This window comes from Hypanus sabinus, chromosome 13 (genome assembly GCF_030144855.1).
Source record: "Hypanus sabinus isolate sHypSab1 chromosome 13, sHypSab1.hap1, whole genome shotgun sequence".
Taxonomy (NCBI): Eukaryota; Metazoa; Chordata; class Chondrichthyes; order Myliobatiformes; family Dasyatidae; genus Hypanus; species Hypanus sabinus.
In genome coordinates this window covers 58,836,556-58,855,505 of record NC_082718.1, presented here as the reverse complement: position 1 = coordinate 58,855,505, position 18,950 = coordinate 58,836,556, and the positions used below count along the sequence as shown (strand labels likewise).

The 18,950-nt window shown below is 43.9% G+C and overlaps 1 protein-coding gene across 1 annotated transcript in view; it reads right to left on the bottom strand.

Moving 5' to 3' along the window:
• lrmp (lymphoid-restricted membrane protein) overlaps positions 1-18,950 on the bottom strand; it is a 223,699-nt gene that overhangs the window by 5,260 nt on the left and 199,489 nt on the right. The window contains exons 30-34 of the mRNA XM_059987688.1: positions 15,430-15,570; positions 14,085-14,216; positions 10,637-10,787; positions 5,912-5,958; positions 4,059-4,124 (exon numbers count right to left, since the gene is read on the bottom strand). Of these exons, the coding sequence (XP_059843671.1) occupies positions 4,059-4,124; positions 5,912-5,958; positions 10,637-10,787; positions 14,085-14,216; positions 15,430-15,570 (537 nt within the window). The remainder of the gene's footprint in view (positions 1-4,058; positions 4,125-5,911; positions 5,959-10,636; positions 10,788-14,084; positions 14,217-15,429; positions 15,571-18,950) is intronic.

The following is an 18,950-nucleotide window of genomic DNA, read 5'->3' as shown; positions in this document are numbered from 1 at the left end:
TAACAGATGGATACCTTTTATGCTCCCTTTGACCAACAAGACATGGAGGCACCTTCACAAACCCCCATAGCCTCCAACAACCCAGTGATTTCAGTATCAGACCAATGTGAGAGCAATCACATCATCCTCAAAGACTGAACCACTGTGGATAACTTCACTCACACCAACACTGAACTGATTCCACAATGTATGGACTCTACAACACACATGCTCAATATTTTCTCTTATTCTTATTTTGTCTTCTATTGCACATTAGTTGTTTATCAATCTTTGTGTGTAGCTTCTCATAGATTCTATTGTATTTCTTTGTTCTACTATGAGTGCCTGGAAGAATACAAATCTCAGGATGGTATATGATGACATAAATGTTTTTTAATATAATAAATTTATTTTGAACTGAGAGGAAGAAATGAGAAATTATTTAATCAACTTCATTCCACCCTGCTCTCAACCAATTTGTACTCCAGTTCCTACAATGGCTTACAAAGGACAAATCTTCAGTCTGGGCTGTGGCTGTAAGTTGAGTTCAGTGATCGTAGAAAAAGGACTTCTCTTGTTGGACACCCTCTCATTTCCTGCAACTACAATCAGTAAACTTAAACAGTGGTTGATTTCTTCACGACCAGTTAGCAGTTTTAGTCTCTCATTCCCTTCCTCTCCACCAAAACTACATTGTGGAATTTCCCTGTGTACTTGACAAAGAAATTATTCCACAAATGCCAACTTTTAAAACAATTTGCTGGGTGTAGGATTACCGGTATGGCTGGCCTGTTGCCGTTATGTGAAAACTTAACTTACTAACTGCCCGTTATGCCTACTGGCAGCAGCGAAAATCCTCCACTCCTGTTTGTTCTGATACAACAAAAGAACTTTTGATGTTTTTCCACAGTGTATGAGTAAATCTGTTCCGTACAGACCAGAGAGGCTGGGAGATGACTCATAATCTCTAATCATTGTTAACAGATCACTGGGTTTTACAACAGTTAAATAACTTCATCACCTGTTTACTCACATAGGTCTTTCACTTCCAATTTATTTCATCATGAACTCTGGTAGTGATGAGTTCAGGTTTACAGAGAACAGCCATCGAATCAGGGCTAGAAACTGGCCCTTCAGTCCCACTCATCCTTGCTGCTGAGATACACGTCTATGCTAATCCCATTCTGTTTCATTTGGCCCACATTCTTTCATTCCTTCCCTCCCACGTACTGGACCTGTCCTAATGTCCCAGGGGGCCAGTACATCCTCGAGTAGCTTGTCCCAGATGTCCAGCACCCTCTGTATACCACAAGTCCTGCCACAGAGTACAACAGCTGACAGAGAGTCAATAGAGTGAAGAGATGAGACACTTTATTTCTTCTTACACCTGTGCACCTGCTCAATAATCTAATCAGCCTGTCACGTGGCATTAACTCAATGCGTAAAAGCGTACTGACATGGTCATGAGGTTCAGTTGTTGTTCAGACCAAATGTCAGAATGAGGAAGAAATGTGATCTAAGTTACTTTCACTGTGGAATTATTGTTGATACCAGATAGAGGGCTTTGAGTATCTTAGAAACTGCTAACCTCCTGGGATTTTCACACAGTCGCTAGAATTTACAGAGAATGGTATGAAAAATGAAAGAGAATATCATTCAGTAAGCAGCAATTCTGCAGGCAAAAATGCTTTGTTAACGAGAGAGATTAGAGAGGAAGGTGACAGTAACTCAAGATAACCACACATTCCAACAGTGGTGTGCAGAATACATATATAGAGAGAAGCAGATGATCATGATTCATACACTCACTGGCTACTGGAGGTACCTAATAAAGTGGCCACTGAGTGTTTACAGGCGGGGCATGGAGCCTCAGCAGGGATCTCAATGATGATGCATTGCTGCAGCAGCTATTTCTGCTGCAGCTAGAAGATCAAGCTGTAGGAATCATAGGGCAATGGCTGATTGGCATCTTTGCAGCTGGAAGGATGGGAGGGTTCCACAATGCTCAGTGATTTTTCTAGTGTAGATTAATTATTTTATTAAATGTAGCACTGGAGTAATGATAATACAGGAATCAACTCAGGAGGAAAGACTGACTGCAGCAAAATCAAAAACATAAGCATGATACTGTGGGGTGTGGCACAATAACATAGCAGTTAGCATGATGCTTTACAGAGTTCAATTCTTGCCACTGTCTGTAAGGAGTCTGAACATCCTGAACATTTGAGCGTAGAAGGTTGAGGGGGGATTTATAGAGGTATTTAAAATTATGAGGGGGATAGATAGAGTCGATGTGGATAGGCTTTTTCCTTTGAGAGTAGGGGAGATTCAAACAAGAGGAGATGAGTTGAGTTAAAGGGCAAAAGTTTAGGGGTAACACGAGGGGGAACTTCTTTATTCAGAGAGTGGTAGCTGTGTGGAATGAGCTTCCAGTAGAAATGGTAGAGGCAGGTTTGATTTTGTCATTTAAAAAAAAATTGGATAGGTATATGGACAGGAAAGGAATGGAGGGTTATGGACTGAGTGCGGGTCAGTGGGACTAGGTGAGAGTGAGTGTTCAGCATGGACTAGAAGGGCCAAGATGGCCTGTTTCTGTGCTGTAATTGTTATATGGTTATCCTCCTCATCACCTCATGGGTTTCCCCCGATATTCCAAAGACGCACAGGTTAAGGATAGTCAATGTGGGCAAGTGATGCTGGTGCCAGAAGCATGGCGACACTTGCAGGCACAATCATCGCTACTTTGATTTAATACAAATAATGCATTTTACTGTTCATTTGAAGATCAGTTTGCCCAGATGGATCAGTGATGAATGAAGGAGTATTCTGGAGAAGTGCAAGGAGGCAGAGGAAGATACAGCAAATGGGGTACTATGAGCTGAAGCATGAAGAATCAACTTTATTCAGCATATACACTTACATGCACTAGAAACTTGCTATGATATGTTAGTCAGTGTGCTACATACAACACAGAACATTCAACGATACAAAAATAAAGAATTATACTTTATTATCGCCAAACAATTGATTCTGGAGCGTACAATCATCACAGCGATATTTGATTCTGCGCTTTGCGCTCCCTGGAGTACAAATCGATAGTAAAAATAATAAAAATTTAAATTATAAATCATAAATAGAAAATAGAAAAGAGAAAGTAAGGTTGTGCAAAAAAACTGAGACAGGTCCGGATATATGGAAGGTATGGCTCAGATCTGGGTCAGGATCTGTTCAGCAGTCTTATCACAGTTGGAAAAAAGCTGTTCCCAAATCTGGCCATACGAGTATTCAAGCTCCTGAACCTTCAAGAGGGACAAAAAGTGTGTTGGCTGGGTGGATCTTGTCCTTGATTATCCTGGCAGCTCTGCTCTGACTCGTGCGGTGTAAAGTGAGTCCAAGGATGGAAGATTGGTTTGTGTGATGTGCTGGGCTAGGTTCACAATCTTCTGCAGCTTCTTCTGGTCTTGGACAGGACAACTTCCATACCAGGTTGTGATGCACCCGAGAAGAATGCTTTCTATGGTGCATCTATAAAAATTAGTGAGGGTTTTAGGGGACAGGCCAATTTTCTTCAACTTTCTCAGGAAGTAAAGGTGCTGGTGGGCCTTCTTGGCAGTTAGACCAAATCAGCTCAGTTCATTTGTGATATTGACCCTGAGGAACTTAAAGCTTTTGACCTGTTCCACCTGCGCACCACCGATGTAGATGGGGTCGTGCGGTCCGCTACTCCTTCTGAAATCAACAACCAATTCCTTTGTCTTGCTGACGTTGAGGGATAGGTTATTGTCTTCGCACCATGTCACCAGGTTCTTAATTTCCTCTCTGTACTCAAACTCATCATTACCCAAGATACGGCCTACAATGTCATCCCATTTCTGCCCTCCTGTTACCATGTTCTGGCTTCATGCTTTCATGCACATTTTAAACCCCTTACTTTATCCTGGTCTACACTGAACATCACATTTTTAAAAAATCAGTGAGGATTCTTTAAAAACCAAAGAACTGGAGTTTCAAAGCTGTTCTCTGAACCACGGAAAAGTGATCAACGACAAATGAACACATGATGCAGGACACCTCCTCACCAAATCAAGCTGCATCCCTGCGCTGCTTCTTGGAATAGTGGCGATGCTGACTCTCCGCAAGGAGCCCTAGGAGGGAGCACAGTTTCAGCACGTTACACTGAATATTCACCTGTGAAGGTTGAAAGAATTACAATACCCTAACATTCATGGTCAGCAGCCCACCTCGTGAGTCTGCAGCAATAAGCACAATGGGAGAAGAAGAGGGGAAATGGGGGGGGGGGGGGCAGGGTTGTACACAGTCACAACAGGGAGAAGGCAGGTGAAGAGTAAAACCAGGAAATCCAAATGTACTTTCCTTCGAAGTGTAGTCACTGCAACCCCGAAACCTGATACAAGTAGGTACTGGTAGCTGGATGCCATTAAGATGGAGGAAGGGGAGAGAATGTGTTAGCCTTACAGGAAAAAGACATAGTTTTATGTTTCAGAAGGAGTACAGTGTTACTGTCTGACCTAGCACACAACATGCCTATCCTGCATACAAAGTCAACTCCAGCGGACTGGGCGGACGAGATCGACAGTGAGATCCAATGGCCGGAAATGCAGTTCTGCAACGTTTGTGGAGAGGGAACGGCATGACAAGACACGGAAGTAGCCACGATCATCCACTGCAGCTGAGGAAGACCATTTTTGATGACTACTCATACCACTGGACCTAGAGGGCAAGGGAGTAGATCTGCCCCAAGATAACATCTTTTCCACAAGTTTAAAACAAAATATCATCGTTGGATATGACAGACAACCAATCAATCACGAGGTTCCTAAGGCTGCCTTACTTTAATGAAATGTCTGAACAAAGGCACCTCATCCTGGAACATGTGAAATCCGTGGGTTAATGTGATGCTGAAGGCCTGTCTTGAGGTTAGAGGACTCCGAGAGGGAGGAATAGGGCTTGTTTGCTCTTATTGCTTTGACCCTTGTGTTCTGTGTGCAGTGGGCACACTGCGTTGGAGCCAGATTATTTGGTGACACTTGCAGGCTGCCAACACTTCCTCAGGTGTGTTGGTCATTAACACAAACAGTGCTCCTCACCGTTCTGTTCTGATGTACGTGTGGGAAATACTATAAGCTAATCAGAATCTGGCAATTCCAGGAACAAGAGAAACCACTGGGACCTTCATTCAGGCAGTGTGTAGAAAGGAGGAAAATTTAATAGTGCAGTGTGCTGATTTTTCTTTTGAACAGGAAAAAGTTATGATCTAAAATAAATGTTAAGTGAAGGGTGTGTGCACATGGGGAGGGTGAGGAAATGAACAGAAAGGCAGGGGGAGGAGAGGGGGTCAAAGAGTATGGTGAAAGGGACAAGGTGGAGCCAAGGTAGGTGCTTCCCTTTCAGGTTGTCAGGGCTAGGTTCAAGACTCAAATTTACTTATCACATGTGTAGTGAAATGCATCGATTGCATTAACAACCAACACACCAAAGGGTGTGCTGAGAACAGCCCACAAAAATTGCTACAGTGTGACGTCAGCAGTCTTCATCAGACCACAAAACACCACAACAAACAACAAAACAACATCAACGAAACAAGCCCCATTCCTTTCTCCCAGCCACCCACCCACACAGACCTCTAACCACAGAACAGGTCATCTTCAGCCTCCAGCTGACTCGAGCCCAGCCCGTGGGAAAAGATTGGTGGGAAGAGTGGTATTGACCAGATGAGTTTTGAAGAGGCAGTGCCAGTATGGTGATCTTCCATGATAATGCTTGATTCCATGGTTGAACCGCCTGTGGAGAGTCTTTCCAACACACATTTACAATAAATAGTCTTAATGGAGCCAAGATCATACACAGGTCTCAGTCTGCATTGTTACTTTGGGCTGTAGTTTGAATGGGCAATGAACATCAGGTTACTTACCCTGCCATACGTCTGGGAGTTGGGGAACCTTTTACTCCGCAGATCATCTGGAAATGAATAACACTGTCGGTGAACAAGGGAAAGATTTTCATTAACATTGCATGCAGCACTGGTGAAATCTGGAGTCGGTATCATTGTGGTAAAAGTCCCATCAACTGATTGACATAAATTAACAGTTTGATTCAATCACCAATCAAATGTTTGCAAGAGAGTTCGAGGCTGGACGGAAAGATTACTAGTTTTATCATACCTCTGTGCATAAAGAGCTTCAAGAGGTATGTCTACTCTTTTTAAATCTTCCCTTGATGGGGGTTCAGTGAGATTCTCTCTCGCTTCCTCCCCTGAGTGGTTGCTGCAGCTCTCTGACCCTTTACCTACATGCTCACCACTAATTTCTCTCCCCTTCCCCTTCTCTTTTCCCATTCCCCATTCTAGCTACACTCTTACCTCTTCTCTTCTTCGCACCTGCCCCTTCCCTTTCTCCCATGTTTCACCCTCTTCCCTCATCAGATTCCTCCTTCTTCAGCCCTTCTTCCACCTATCACCTCCCGGCTTCTCAGCTCGTCCCCCCTCACTTGGTCTCGCCCATATCCTGACAGTTTGTACTCCTCCTTATTCTGGCTTTCTCCCTTTTCCTTTCCAGCCCTGATGAAGGGTCTCAGCCCAAAACATCAACTCTTTATGCCTCTTCTTAGCTGCTGCCTGATGTGCTGAGTTCCTCCAGCATTTTATTGGTGTTGCTCTGGATTTCAAGCATTTGCATAACCTCGAGTTTATGATTGTCGCTGTGAGAAGAGTGATAGGAAATACTCAGAACATCAGGTTCAGGTAAGCATCTGGTGTGAGAAACAATTAATGTTTCAGGTCGATAACCTACCACCAGAAAAAGGAGAGAGGTTTCAGAAAAGGTGGTGTCTGTGGTAGGGTGGACACCACAAGGATATATGAAGAACATATCCTGTTGTGGAAGACAGTGCAGTGTGAAGATTTGGGGATTGCAGCTGATCTGTCCAAAGGAGATAAATGAAAACAAAAATTAAAGGAAAAAAAGAAAACATCAGAGAAATTGAATACTGTAGATGTTGAAAATCTGAAATGTAAACAGAATCATTCAGGATCAGACAAGAGGGCACTCCTGAAACAAAATGGTAAGGAGAATATTGAATTCACCTGAACCTTTTCCAGCTCAGCGTACTGCACACCATGCTCAGGAACTAAGCAGTGTGGTTACTGTTTTCTGAAGCTCAGTGTTCAACACAATCATACCCTCAGTTCTAATCGAAAATCTCCAAAACCAGGGACTCTAACTCTCTCTGCAAATGGATCCTTGACTTCCTTACTGGGAGATTGGAAATAGCATCTCCTCCTCACTGATAATCAACTCTGGCACACCTCAAAGATGCCAACCTAACGCATTGCTCTTGTCTCTCTACACCCAAGAGTGTGTGGTGAGGCACAATTCAAAGACCAACTACAAATTTGCTGATGAGGTAACTACTCCTGCCAGAATTTCAGATGGTGACAAGTTGGTGTACAGGAGCGAGATAGATCAGCTGATTGAGTGGAGTACACTCAATGTCACTTAGGTCAAGGATTTGATTGTGGACTTCAGGAAAAGGGAGTCGAAGGAACACACACCAGTCCTTATCAAGAGATCAGCAGTGGGTGAGCAATTTCAAGTTCATGAGTGACACTATAATTGATGATCTATCCCGGGAACAACATATTGATGAATTTACAAAGAAGGCACAACTGCGATTTTACTTTATGAGAAATTTGATGAGATTTGTTATGTCACCAAATATACTTGCAAATTTCTACTGATGTACCAGGTCGAACATCTGAACTGTTTGCATCACTGGCTGGTTGGAGGGGGCCACTGCATAGGATCAGAAAAGGAGTTGAAAACTCAGCCTGCTCCATCATGGGCACTAGCATCAAGGAGACCTTTAAAAGGTACATCCTCAAAAAAAAATGCAGCATCCATCATTAAGGGCCCCCATCACCCAGGACCTGTCCTCTTCTCATTGCCATCTGGAAAGTGGAGGTACAGGATATATACTGTATATCCTTATTGTAATTTACCTTTTTAAAATATGTATTGCAATGTACTGCTGCCACAAAACAACAAAATTCAGAATATATGCCAGTGATACTAAAGCTGATTCTGATAAAAGTGAAAAACTCTTTCCAAGAAAGGACCTTTTAGCCTTAACAATTAATGTGGGGTTCAAAAACTTTATGTAGCCAGCCTTTCTAGTCTGTGTTACAACTGATCAGTTCTGGTGAAGGATTATCAGTCCAAAATATTGCATATTTCTTTGTCCATAGATATCTGGCTTGTGGAATATTTTAACTTTTTATTTTGGATTTGTAGTATCTGCACTTTTTCTGTTATCATCTTCACTATATATAATAGCTAAAGTACTTTTTCATTAAATATTTTCCTTTTTTCTATTCTTTCCTCCCACTTTGATTGGTCATCATCTTTTTACCACATGGCCAGATGGATCATCTACAATTAACAAGCCTTCAGTATCCTCCCAGTGAGCCTTTTCCAGTCTTGACCTATCACGGCTATTTCTCTCTCGTGTATCAGCTCTCAACTTGCACACTAGTTAAAACATTCCCGCATCCACACTCGTGGTCAGCCCCTATTCCTTTTAAACTCGAACTGATCAGCCTCTCTTGGCAGGAGAACACATTTCATCCCACTGAGGTGACATTCTGGGGGAAGGGGTCTATAGACTACTCCCAGCAACGTCTTCCCTTCCATTGCTATTCATGATTTCAACCCACATCCAGGATCGGAACAAGGAGCTCCTGTTGTCATGTTAGCTCCTACTGTCTCCTGTCATTCCTTAAGAGAGAGGGAGAACACTGTACAATGCATGTGGGTGAATCAGTGGGAGGACAAACAAGAGGCAAGATCAGCTAAGAGTGCAGAGCTGCAGACAAGCAGGGCAGGGTTGACAGGACTCTGATAATGAATGTTGGTGGATGATTCAGGAACAGCAGATGAATCAAGTTGACCATGAGGTTAATAGTAGAACAGAGGCCCTATGGCACTTGAAGATGCATTCATTCAACCACATACAAAGCTGTAAACCTCTTGTGGCACTGCAGTATGGCCCTTGGCCTGTTTTCTACACTAAGCTACCTCCAAAGCTGTCTCTTTCTGGGGCAGAGAGAGGATTCCTAACCCTTGTCCTCCACCAATATCTGTAGATCAGCCTCCAAGAATTTCAGATTCAGGTTTATTGCAGTGAAATATGTCATTTGCATTAACATCCAAGGATGCACTGGGGGCAGCCTGCAAGTGTCACCACACATACTGGCACCAACACTGCGACCGAACAATATACAGTGCAACCAAACAGAATACAACAAGCGACAAAGCAACAACAGAACAGTGAGCCCCATTGCTCCCCCCGTCGAACCCTGCTTTGCTGCTTTTCATTTCCGAGTTCAGGCTATGAGACTGCCAGCAATTGCTCTGACTTCACGGCAAGGTACAGACAAGCTCGACAATCATCACCCTGCTGAGGCATGCAGCCTAGGAACGTGATTAGGAAGGAAAAGGTAGCGGGTAGAGATAGCAGCCAACGAGGTCAGGTCAGCTGCTCTGCGTGCTTCCAGTGCCAACCCAAGGCCTTGTTTACCACAGCAGAGCGGCGTCATTTCCTTGTTCCAACAGACAGATTGGTGGTTGTGGAAAGTAGACAGAGGAAGAGAAGGACTTGAATAGCTATAGTGCCTTTCAGACACCAGGATATCTCAAACTGCTTCACAGCTAATGAAGGAAGCTTGCATGAAACATTTGAGAACAGTAAACTCACACAGAGAGTCAGAGTTGTACAATATGGAAACGGGGCCTTTGACCAGAGAGCTCATTCACGCATTTCTTTTTCCCCATCCCATCTACTTCCCCCAGGTTCAACCACTCTGTAGCCAATGAACCTTCTAGCCTACATGCCATTAGGGTTCGGAAGGAAGAGCAGCAGAGTGGGAACTCATCAGGGAGAACGTACAAACTCCATACAGGCAATGCCGAAGTTCAGGACTGAAACTGGGTCACCAGAAATGGGAAGCACCACCACAGGAAAAGCAATGTGATTATCTTGACCCTACTGAGGGATAAACATTGGACAGGACACTTCAAGGCTTTTCAGGCCTCACCTGAAAGAGCTAATGATGTCAAAAAGCCTCCGACAGCAGTGTGCCTCTGCACCGTGGGACTATTGGTCTAGACTTAGATGTGGCTTCAGTTTTGATTGAGTCTTCAACCCATGACCCATATTATCCCAGACCAGGACCAGATCCCAGGACACCTGCTGCTTGTGTGCGGTGTACCTGCTGGAAATCGTGTAGGAAGTGACTGTGACCCAGATGAGTGGCAGCAAAGTGCAAGGATTTTGGGCACTGCTCCATGAGAACTAAAGGGGTGGGGGGGTACTATATCTATGCCCTCCCCCAACACACACGCAAGCAGTGGAAGTAGATCAGAATGGAAGGCAGTCAACCACCACTGAGCACACTTAAAATGAACACTGCTACAAGAAAGCAGCATCCACCATCCAGGCTTTATTGTTTTCTCACTGCTACCATCAGGCAGAAGGTAAAGGAGCCTTAGGTCCCACACCACCAGGGTCAGGAACAGTCCAAGGCTAGAAACGTGCTTGCTTTAGTAGTAGTAGTAGCTCGTCCCACTCATCAATCAGTTACCTTGATTATCTTTAAGTGAATTCAGAGTGTTTCCGTTCTGTTGAAGGAGCAGCTTCATTTCTTCCAGTTCTGCGTGTTCTTTGGCGTACATTCGCTTCAGGTTTTCAACGTACTGGATCATGACCTCAACTGCCTTGCTGACCCGCGTTTCCTGTTGGACAGAAGGAGTAGTGTTCACTGACTGTCCCCAACACAGAAATTAAATGCTCCACACCCAACTTTATTTGGCGGAGGAGGCGCTCACCGAGTACAAGATCTGGGAAGGGCTGCAAATATGGGGGCTGCGTAACATGATTAACAATCTTGATACCTCCAAGTAAAGAGCACATTAAAATTGAACTTCTCACCTTGTGTAATTACTAAATCCCAAACAATACATCTATTATGGATTTGTATTGCTAGCATTATTAATAGTGTTTGCAAAACCACCAGGATGTTTATATAGATATATCTGGGCCAATGTTTATTAAACACCAAAGTTTACCATCTTTGCCAGTCTGTCAGTGTGACTCCAGACCCAAGCAAGTGATCTACTCAAAAGAAATTAAAAAGAAAACTGCAAATGCTAGAAATCTGAAACAAAAATAAAATCAGTGTTGGAAACACTAAAGATTGGGAACACTAAAGATTATGGAAACAGTAACTTACTGTGTTGACACTGTGACCCTTTAACTGATCCATGGATGCTGCCTGACCTGCTGAATTACCAGATACATTGCTATGGGGTCTGACAGTCTTGTCCAAACTTCAGCTCTCCTCACTTTTGTCCGTAGTCACACTTCCCCCAAAGTGTGGCCATTGCCAAAATCTTGGTATTCAAAGGCATCATCTTTGCCAAATCCCTCACAAACACGTCTCACTGCAGTGTGCCTTTCCAATCCGATCTACTATGTGGATATGTGTGACGGTCATTTTTAAACTTCCATTTACTCTACACCCAGATCAAGTCAAGTCACTTTTTAAATTGTCATTTCGACCATAACTGCTGGTACAGTACACAGTAAAAACGAGACAACTTTTTTCAGGACCATGGTGCTGTTACGAATGAGGAGCAACTCTGATGGGCAGGAGGGTGCAAAGTCGCCCCCCCCTCCCTTTTTGAGAATCACAAAATCGCTACTATTTCGGGTCTGATACCCAGGAAATGAGAGATTGACAACGCTCATGAAAAATTGATGAGAGAGAAGCCACAGGTTGGAATGTCTCCTAATGACAAAAAGAGAGATTACTGCTATTGTCTCTTGGAGAAGGAATTGTGTATTGAGTACTGTTCTATTCATTGAAACCCCTCAGGGGGCAACCAGAGTGGTCTGGTTGAGGGATTGCATCATCCCAACTTGAATGACATCTGAGTGGGGATAAAAGTAGGGCCTGGGGAACACCCCTCAGACGCACCAGGAGAGACGCTATGAGACCAATGGGGGCTTGTGTGTGTGTCCACCCTTGCCTGGGTGATGAGTCCTCCATGGAACGGTCTAGCTAAAGGATGGAGACGGATCAAGATCGTAAAAGGAAAGTCGGCAAGCTAGTAGCTGTTATTCTCTCTCTCCAACAATTGCAACCCCATGAACAACAACTACTGCAGCCTGCATGAACTGAACTGAACTTCATATTTCCATCGGACAATTCATTATCCCCTAGACAATGATAGAGCTTATTTCTTATTGATTATTATCATACCTGCACTTTTAGGTTTAGTATTGATGACGTATATTATCTGTACATTTGCATTGATATTATTTTTGTGTATTTTTACTAATAAATACTGTTAAAAATAGTATCATCAGACTTCAACGAACCTCTCTATCTTTGCTGGTAAGTGACCCAGTTACGGGGGTTGTAACAGTGTTACATGGACAATACTGAAACTACACTGAACTATGTAAACCAACACAAAAACTACACTATAGACCTACCAAGGAAAGTAACACAGAACAGCGCAGGCATTACAATAAATAATAAACAAGACAATAGGCACAGCAGAGGTCAGTAGGTTGGTAGTCCGATGGCTTGGGGGAAAATCTGTTACACAAATAATCAGTTGAATGGTGGCGTCCAGGATTACATCTGTTTCTGTACTCTTGTTGAGTATTTCGTTGCCATAGATGTAGTCCAATTTAATGTCCATCGGAGAGCAGAATGGATGGGAGAGTCGGCCGGCTGGGGCTTGCTTTTTTCCTGGCACGGACTCCTGCCCGCCCGCCTCACTGCAGCTTCCTCGAACACCGCTTACGGTGTCCCCGACTCCGGCCACCAGCATCAGGTGACTCCGAGGACTGCAGGCCCGATTCCCTCAGCAAGCCGAGGTCGCGCAATCTAACCAGCAGATTTTCATGAAGGTTTGTTTTCGGCAATCTCTGTATTGTAACAGTAACTGGTGATGGTAGATAGTCGCTCCGTTATCCATTGCCCTAAACCCTGATTGTGCCTTAAAGTAAAAAACTAAATTGAAGTAGCTCCAGGTTCGAAAGGCCGACGCTGCTGTGTGCCGCGCTGCCTACAGCGCGTGATCTGGGTGGGAAGAGGCTTCCGATGGATCTCTAAAAGACCATTTGGGGTCCGGCAAAACTTGGTATCGCTATATTCTCGCCACATGCTAGGAATATCATGAAGGATCTCATCCAGCCTGCTCATGGACTGTTTGGCCCACTCCCATCAGGGAGGAGGCTAATGTGGCATCCCGGCATTGACCACCACTTGCTTTCCCCAAGCAGTATGGCTAATCAATACCTCTTCCCACTATCCACCCCACTACCTTACTTCCTGTCAGAGTCACCTTTATGTACAGACGCTCCTGGGCCTAGCATTATTTTATGATATACAAATTCTGTACATAAGCTATTTTACTTAGTTATGTTTCTTACATGCTTTTTAATTATTATCTTTTATCTTATTGTGTTTTTTTTCTGTGGTGCTTCAGATCCCGGATAACATTTATTTTGTTCTCCTTTACACTTGTGTATTTGAAATGATATTAACAATTTTGAATGCACTGAGGTACAGTGAAAAGCTTGTCCTGCAAACTGTTTACACAGATCAGATCATTACGCAGTACATTGATGTAGAACAAGGTAAAATGAAGTACTGTGAAGGTAGACAATAAGGTGCAAGGTCATAAAATGGCATCCTGTCATACTAGGAACCATTTAATAGTCTTAGAACAATGGGGCAAAATCCCAACCTCGAGGCTGGTGGCATGTACTTTTGGGCTTTTGTACCTTCTTCCTGATGGGAAAGAGGAAGGGGAGAATGCCTGGGTTGAGGGAAGTCTTTGCAAATGATTTACTGAGGCAGTAAAACGTGTAGACAGTGCCCATGGAAAGGAGCTTAATGTGTTGGTCCTGCCAGCTTTACCTGGTGACTGGCAGTGCCTACTTAAACACAAAGGTGAAATTACAAGCACTCAGATGCTTTGTACAAGCAGTCAACAACAGTAAACTTTCTTCACCTGGTGTATGGCACCAAGCATCTCAGCACGGCTCACCACCCTGTTTATGGTCTGGGTAAGGACACCAAGACTTTTCTCAAGTCTCTCAAAGATTTCCAGTGTCTGCTCCTCTTCACACAGAGGCCGTACTGTCTGTGGGGAAACAAAACAAAGAGATTAGATGGAGAGTAGAGAGCGAAAGGAGAAGGGGAGGGGGCAGAGAAAAGAATGAGACCTCCCCCAGAACATGCTGATCTATCATCTACAGTGTATTAATGATTTAGATAATATGACAACTGGAGTAGCAACTTTGCAGATGACATCCAGAGTGGGTGGCATAGGAAATTATCAAAGTTTTCAGCAGGATCTGGACCAGCTGAGAAAATAGAGTGAAACATGGCAGATGGAATTTAATGCAAACAAGCGAGAGGTGATACACTTCTGGGGGAACAAAGCAGCACAAGACTTACAAAAAGAATAGTACATCTGAGGAGTGCTGTACAATAAAGGGACCTGGGAATACAGATCCATAATTCCTCAAAGCTCAAGGGGGTTTTGGAACTATTGGCCTTCAGGGCATTGACTACAGGAGTTGGGATATGTTGAAGTTGTATAAGATATTGGTGCAGTAGAATTGCACAGAATAATTTAGATAAGTATGCAGTTCTACTCACTTACCTACAAGAAAGATATCAATAAGCTTGAAAAGGGTAGAGAAATTTTACAAAGATGTTGTCAGGACCTGAGCACCTGAATTATAGGGAAAAGTTGAATAGGTTAGGTCTTCCCTGGGGTGTAGCAGAATGAGGGAGATCTTACACCATAGAGGTATACACAATTAGGAGGGGTATAGATAGGGTGAATGCAGACAGGCTTCTCCCCTCAGGTTGAGTGAGGATAGAACTGGATGTCATAGGTTTAGGGTGAAAGGTAAAATATTCAAGGGGCATCTGAGGGGAAACTTCTTCAGTCAGAGAGTGGAACGAGTTGCCAGTGGGAGAGGTAGATGCAGGTTTAATTGCAGCTTTGAGAAGCTTGGATATGTGCCTGAACAAGACTAAAGAAGAAGAACATGGCCTGGGTGCAGATAGATGGAACTAGACAGACCAGGTTGACATGGAGTAGATGGGCCAAAGGGCCTGTTCTGTGCTGTAGTATTCTCTGATTTTATGTTCATTCAAGCTGAAAGCTTACAATGTAATGGCTTGGTAAAATGGTTCTCTTAAAAGAATTACATTATACATAATCTCCCACTGACCAAAAACAGCAGACAGTGTGTGCAGCCTTATTTTCCCTGGGTGTTGGGAAGAGGATAGAGAAGACCGGCTGTTCTGCTAACAAGCCAATGAATGAATTCCATGCCAACCTGCAAAGCTTGCTGACATTTCTCAACCTCTTTTTTCAAGTTTATTTCAGCCAGATCTCTGGATCGTTCCTCTAGCCGTAATCGCTTGTCGAGTGTAAACATGTCACATTTGAAGGCTAATGAGAAGCGGAGAAACTCAGCCTGTGTTTAAAAGAAGAATAAAATCCACAGTCTGTTTAAAGCAGTATGCATTCTCACCCCTTCGGTCATTCCCCACTTTTAACTCCCCGGTGCCTCTTCAAATTCGGCCATTCCCATCACTCACTGCCCTAACCAATTGTTATAGATGCATCCTATCACAGTTTGGTGTGACAGATGCTCTGACCAAAAGAAACTATAGAAGGTTGTGGATACAGCTCAGCAGATCACTGAAACCAGCCTCCCCTCCGTGGACACTTCTGGCTGCCTCAGGAAAGCAACCAATTTTAAAGACTCTTCCCACCGCAGTCATTGGCAAAAGATACAAAAGCTTGAAAACACTTACCATCAGGCTCAAGGACAGCTCTGATGAAATTGTTGAACAATTCTCTAGTACAATATGATTGACCATAGGCCCTTGCATCTTACTGTTTGCTTGTACTGCACCATATTCTCTGCTCTGTTACCCTTCTTCCCTTGTACTAACTCTGTACTTATTTTGAAATGATGGCATGCAAAGTCTTCCTAATGCATCTCAGTATGTGTGACAGTAATAATGTTCCACAAGTTCTGACAGACAGCGATGATACAGGGGTCTGTGGGATGGTTTTTGGACACCATGAAACCTCGGTTGGCCACGATGACGGTGCCACAGATCACCTGTCAGGTAGTGGCTATGTACTCGCACTCAAAGTGGGACTGTAAGACAAAGGAACAAAATTAAGTAATTTGCCCCATCAGGTCCGCTCTGCCATTCCATCCTGTCTTCTTCCCATAACCTTTGATACAGCACAGTGGTGTAGTGGTTAGCATAATGCTTTACAGTACCAGCGACCCAGGGTTCAATTCTCATCACTGCCTGTAAGGAGCTTATACATTCTTCATGTGACCGTGCGAGTTTCCTCCCACAGTCCAGAGCCGTACTGGTTAGGAGCTTAATTGGTCATTGCAAATTGTCCTGTTATTAGGCCAAGGTTAAACTGGGGGATTGCTGGGCAGGAAGGGCCTATTCCAGGCTGTATCTCAATAAAGAAAAACAAGAAACCAGTTATCACCGTGGGGCAACAGCTGATCAACCCACACAGCGTACTAGGGACCCGCTGCACGGTTTAAGACCGTTTCAGGAGAGATGACAACATTCTCACACTCCACTTGTACTATGTCTGATATGTCATTCTGCCCCCAATCCACATCTGAGTAAACATTCACTGCTGATCTCATTGGTTTCAGATTGGCTTGTAGATCCTCTGATATGACTAACAGCAACCATTCAATAGCCACACTAGTACCATAGTACTTAAAAGCAGGTTGCAGAGATCACACCCATTGTGCTACCTGCAAACTCCTGTGGAAGCTTGCAAAAAAAAATCAACAGGGTTACACTGTGCTGCTATGCTAAATTCAGCACTGCATTGTTGCAGAAAACCTGACAGCACTTTCTGTGCAACACATACAATGCTGGAGGAATTCAGCAGATCAGGCAGCATCTATCGAGGTGACTGTTGTTTCGGGCTGAGATCCTTCAACAGAACTAGAAAGGAAGGAGGAAGAATCTTGAATAAGGTGAAGGGAGGGGAGAGTGTACAAGCAGGCAGGTGATATGTGAAGCCAGATGAGGGGGAAGGTGGGTGGGTAGAGGAGGGGGTGAATAAACGAGAAACTGGGAGGTGATAGGTGGAAAAGGTAAAAGGTTGAAGGAGGAGGAATCTGAGAGGAGAGTGGACCATGGGAGAAAGGGATGAGGAGGTGCACCAAAGAGAGATGATGGATAGGTGAGGAGAATGGAAAGGATGAGCAGGGAATTAGAACAGGGAGTGCGAAGAGAGAAGGGGAGGTGAGAGAAATTACTGGAAGTTTTAGGCTCAGCAGTGTTCTGTGAATTTCACAGTTTGAAACTTTGGTCACCACCAACTTTAGGTTGACACATGGAGGCACCTCAAAGCAATTGAAAGGATGAATTTCTATCTCCATATCTAATCAGCCAGTCACGTGGCAGCACCTCAATGCATAAATGCATGCAGATATGTTCAAGAGGTTCTTTTGTTGTTGAGACTAAACAACAGAATTGGGAAGAAATGACTTTGACCATGGAATGATTGGTGGTGCCAGACAGGGTAGTTTGAGTATCTCAGAAACTGCTGATTTCCTGGCATTTTCATGCACGCTAGTCTCTACAGTTTACAGAGAATGTTGTGATAAACAAAAAGAAAACATCCAATGAGTGGTAGTTTTGTGAGCAAAAATGGCATGTTAATGAGAATGGCCAGATTTGTTCAAGCTGACAGGAAGGTGACAATAACCTTTTACAACAGGTGGGCAGAAGAGCACCTCTGAATGCACAACACGCCAAACCGTGAAGTAGATGGTCTACAGCAGCAGAAAACCACACTGGGTTCCATGTACCAAATAAAGTGGCTACTGAGTGTAAAACAGTACAGGCCCTTTGGCCCACACTGCTGTGCCAATCCTTTAACTTATTCTAAGATCAAAATCACCCTTTGCTCCAACATGGCCCACTATTTTTTTCTCTCTCTACATGCCTAGCTAAGAGTTTCTTATATGTCCCTAATGCATCTGTTTCTAAAACCCTGTTCCACACAGCTGCCACTCTGTGTAAAATAAAAACCTGTCCTTGCCATCCCACCCACCCCACCCCTCAGCAGCTCAAAGTTCTGCCTCCTAGTATTAGCTGTAAAGGACACTCTCCACAGGGTGGGATGATGGCAGCTCAAACAACTTTCAGGAAGCTCGACACCATCCAAGACAAAACTGCCCACTTGGTTGGATCCCTCCCACCACAGAACAGTAGCTACACTGTTCTGTGTAGCTACATTCCCAATTTTTCTGCCTCCTGCCAATCAGCCACTGCTTTATCCATGCTAGAATCTTTCCTGTAAGACCATGGGCTCTTAACTTGTTAAGCCTTGGCACCTTGTCAAAGGCCTTCTGAAAATCCAAGTACACAACATCAACCGATTCTCCTTTGTCTATCCTGCTTGTTACTACTTCAAATAATTCCGACAGGTTTGTCAGGCTATATTTTCCCTCGAGGAAACCATGCTGACTATAGCCTAATTTATCACGTGCCTCCAAGTACTGCAAAACCATATCTTTAGCAATCGACTCCGACATCTTCCCAACCACTGAGGTCAGACTAACTGGCCTATAATTTCCTTTTTCTGCCTCACTCCCTACTTGGAGTGACATTTACAATTTTCAACTCCTCTGGACCCATGCCAGAATCAATTGATTCTCGAAAGATCATTACTAATACCTCCACAATCTCTTCAGCCACCTTTCAGAACCCTGGGGTGTACACCATCTGGTCCAGCTGACTTATTTACCTTCAGACCTTTCAGTTTCCCCAAGAACCTTCTCCCCAA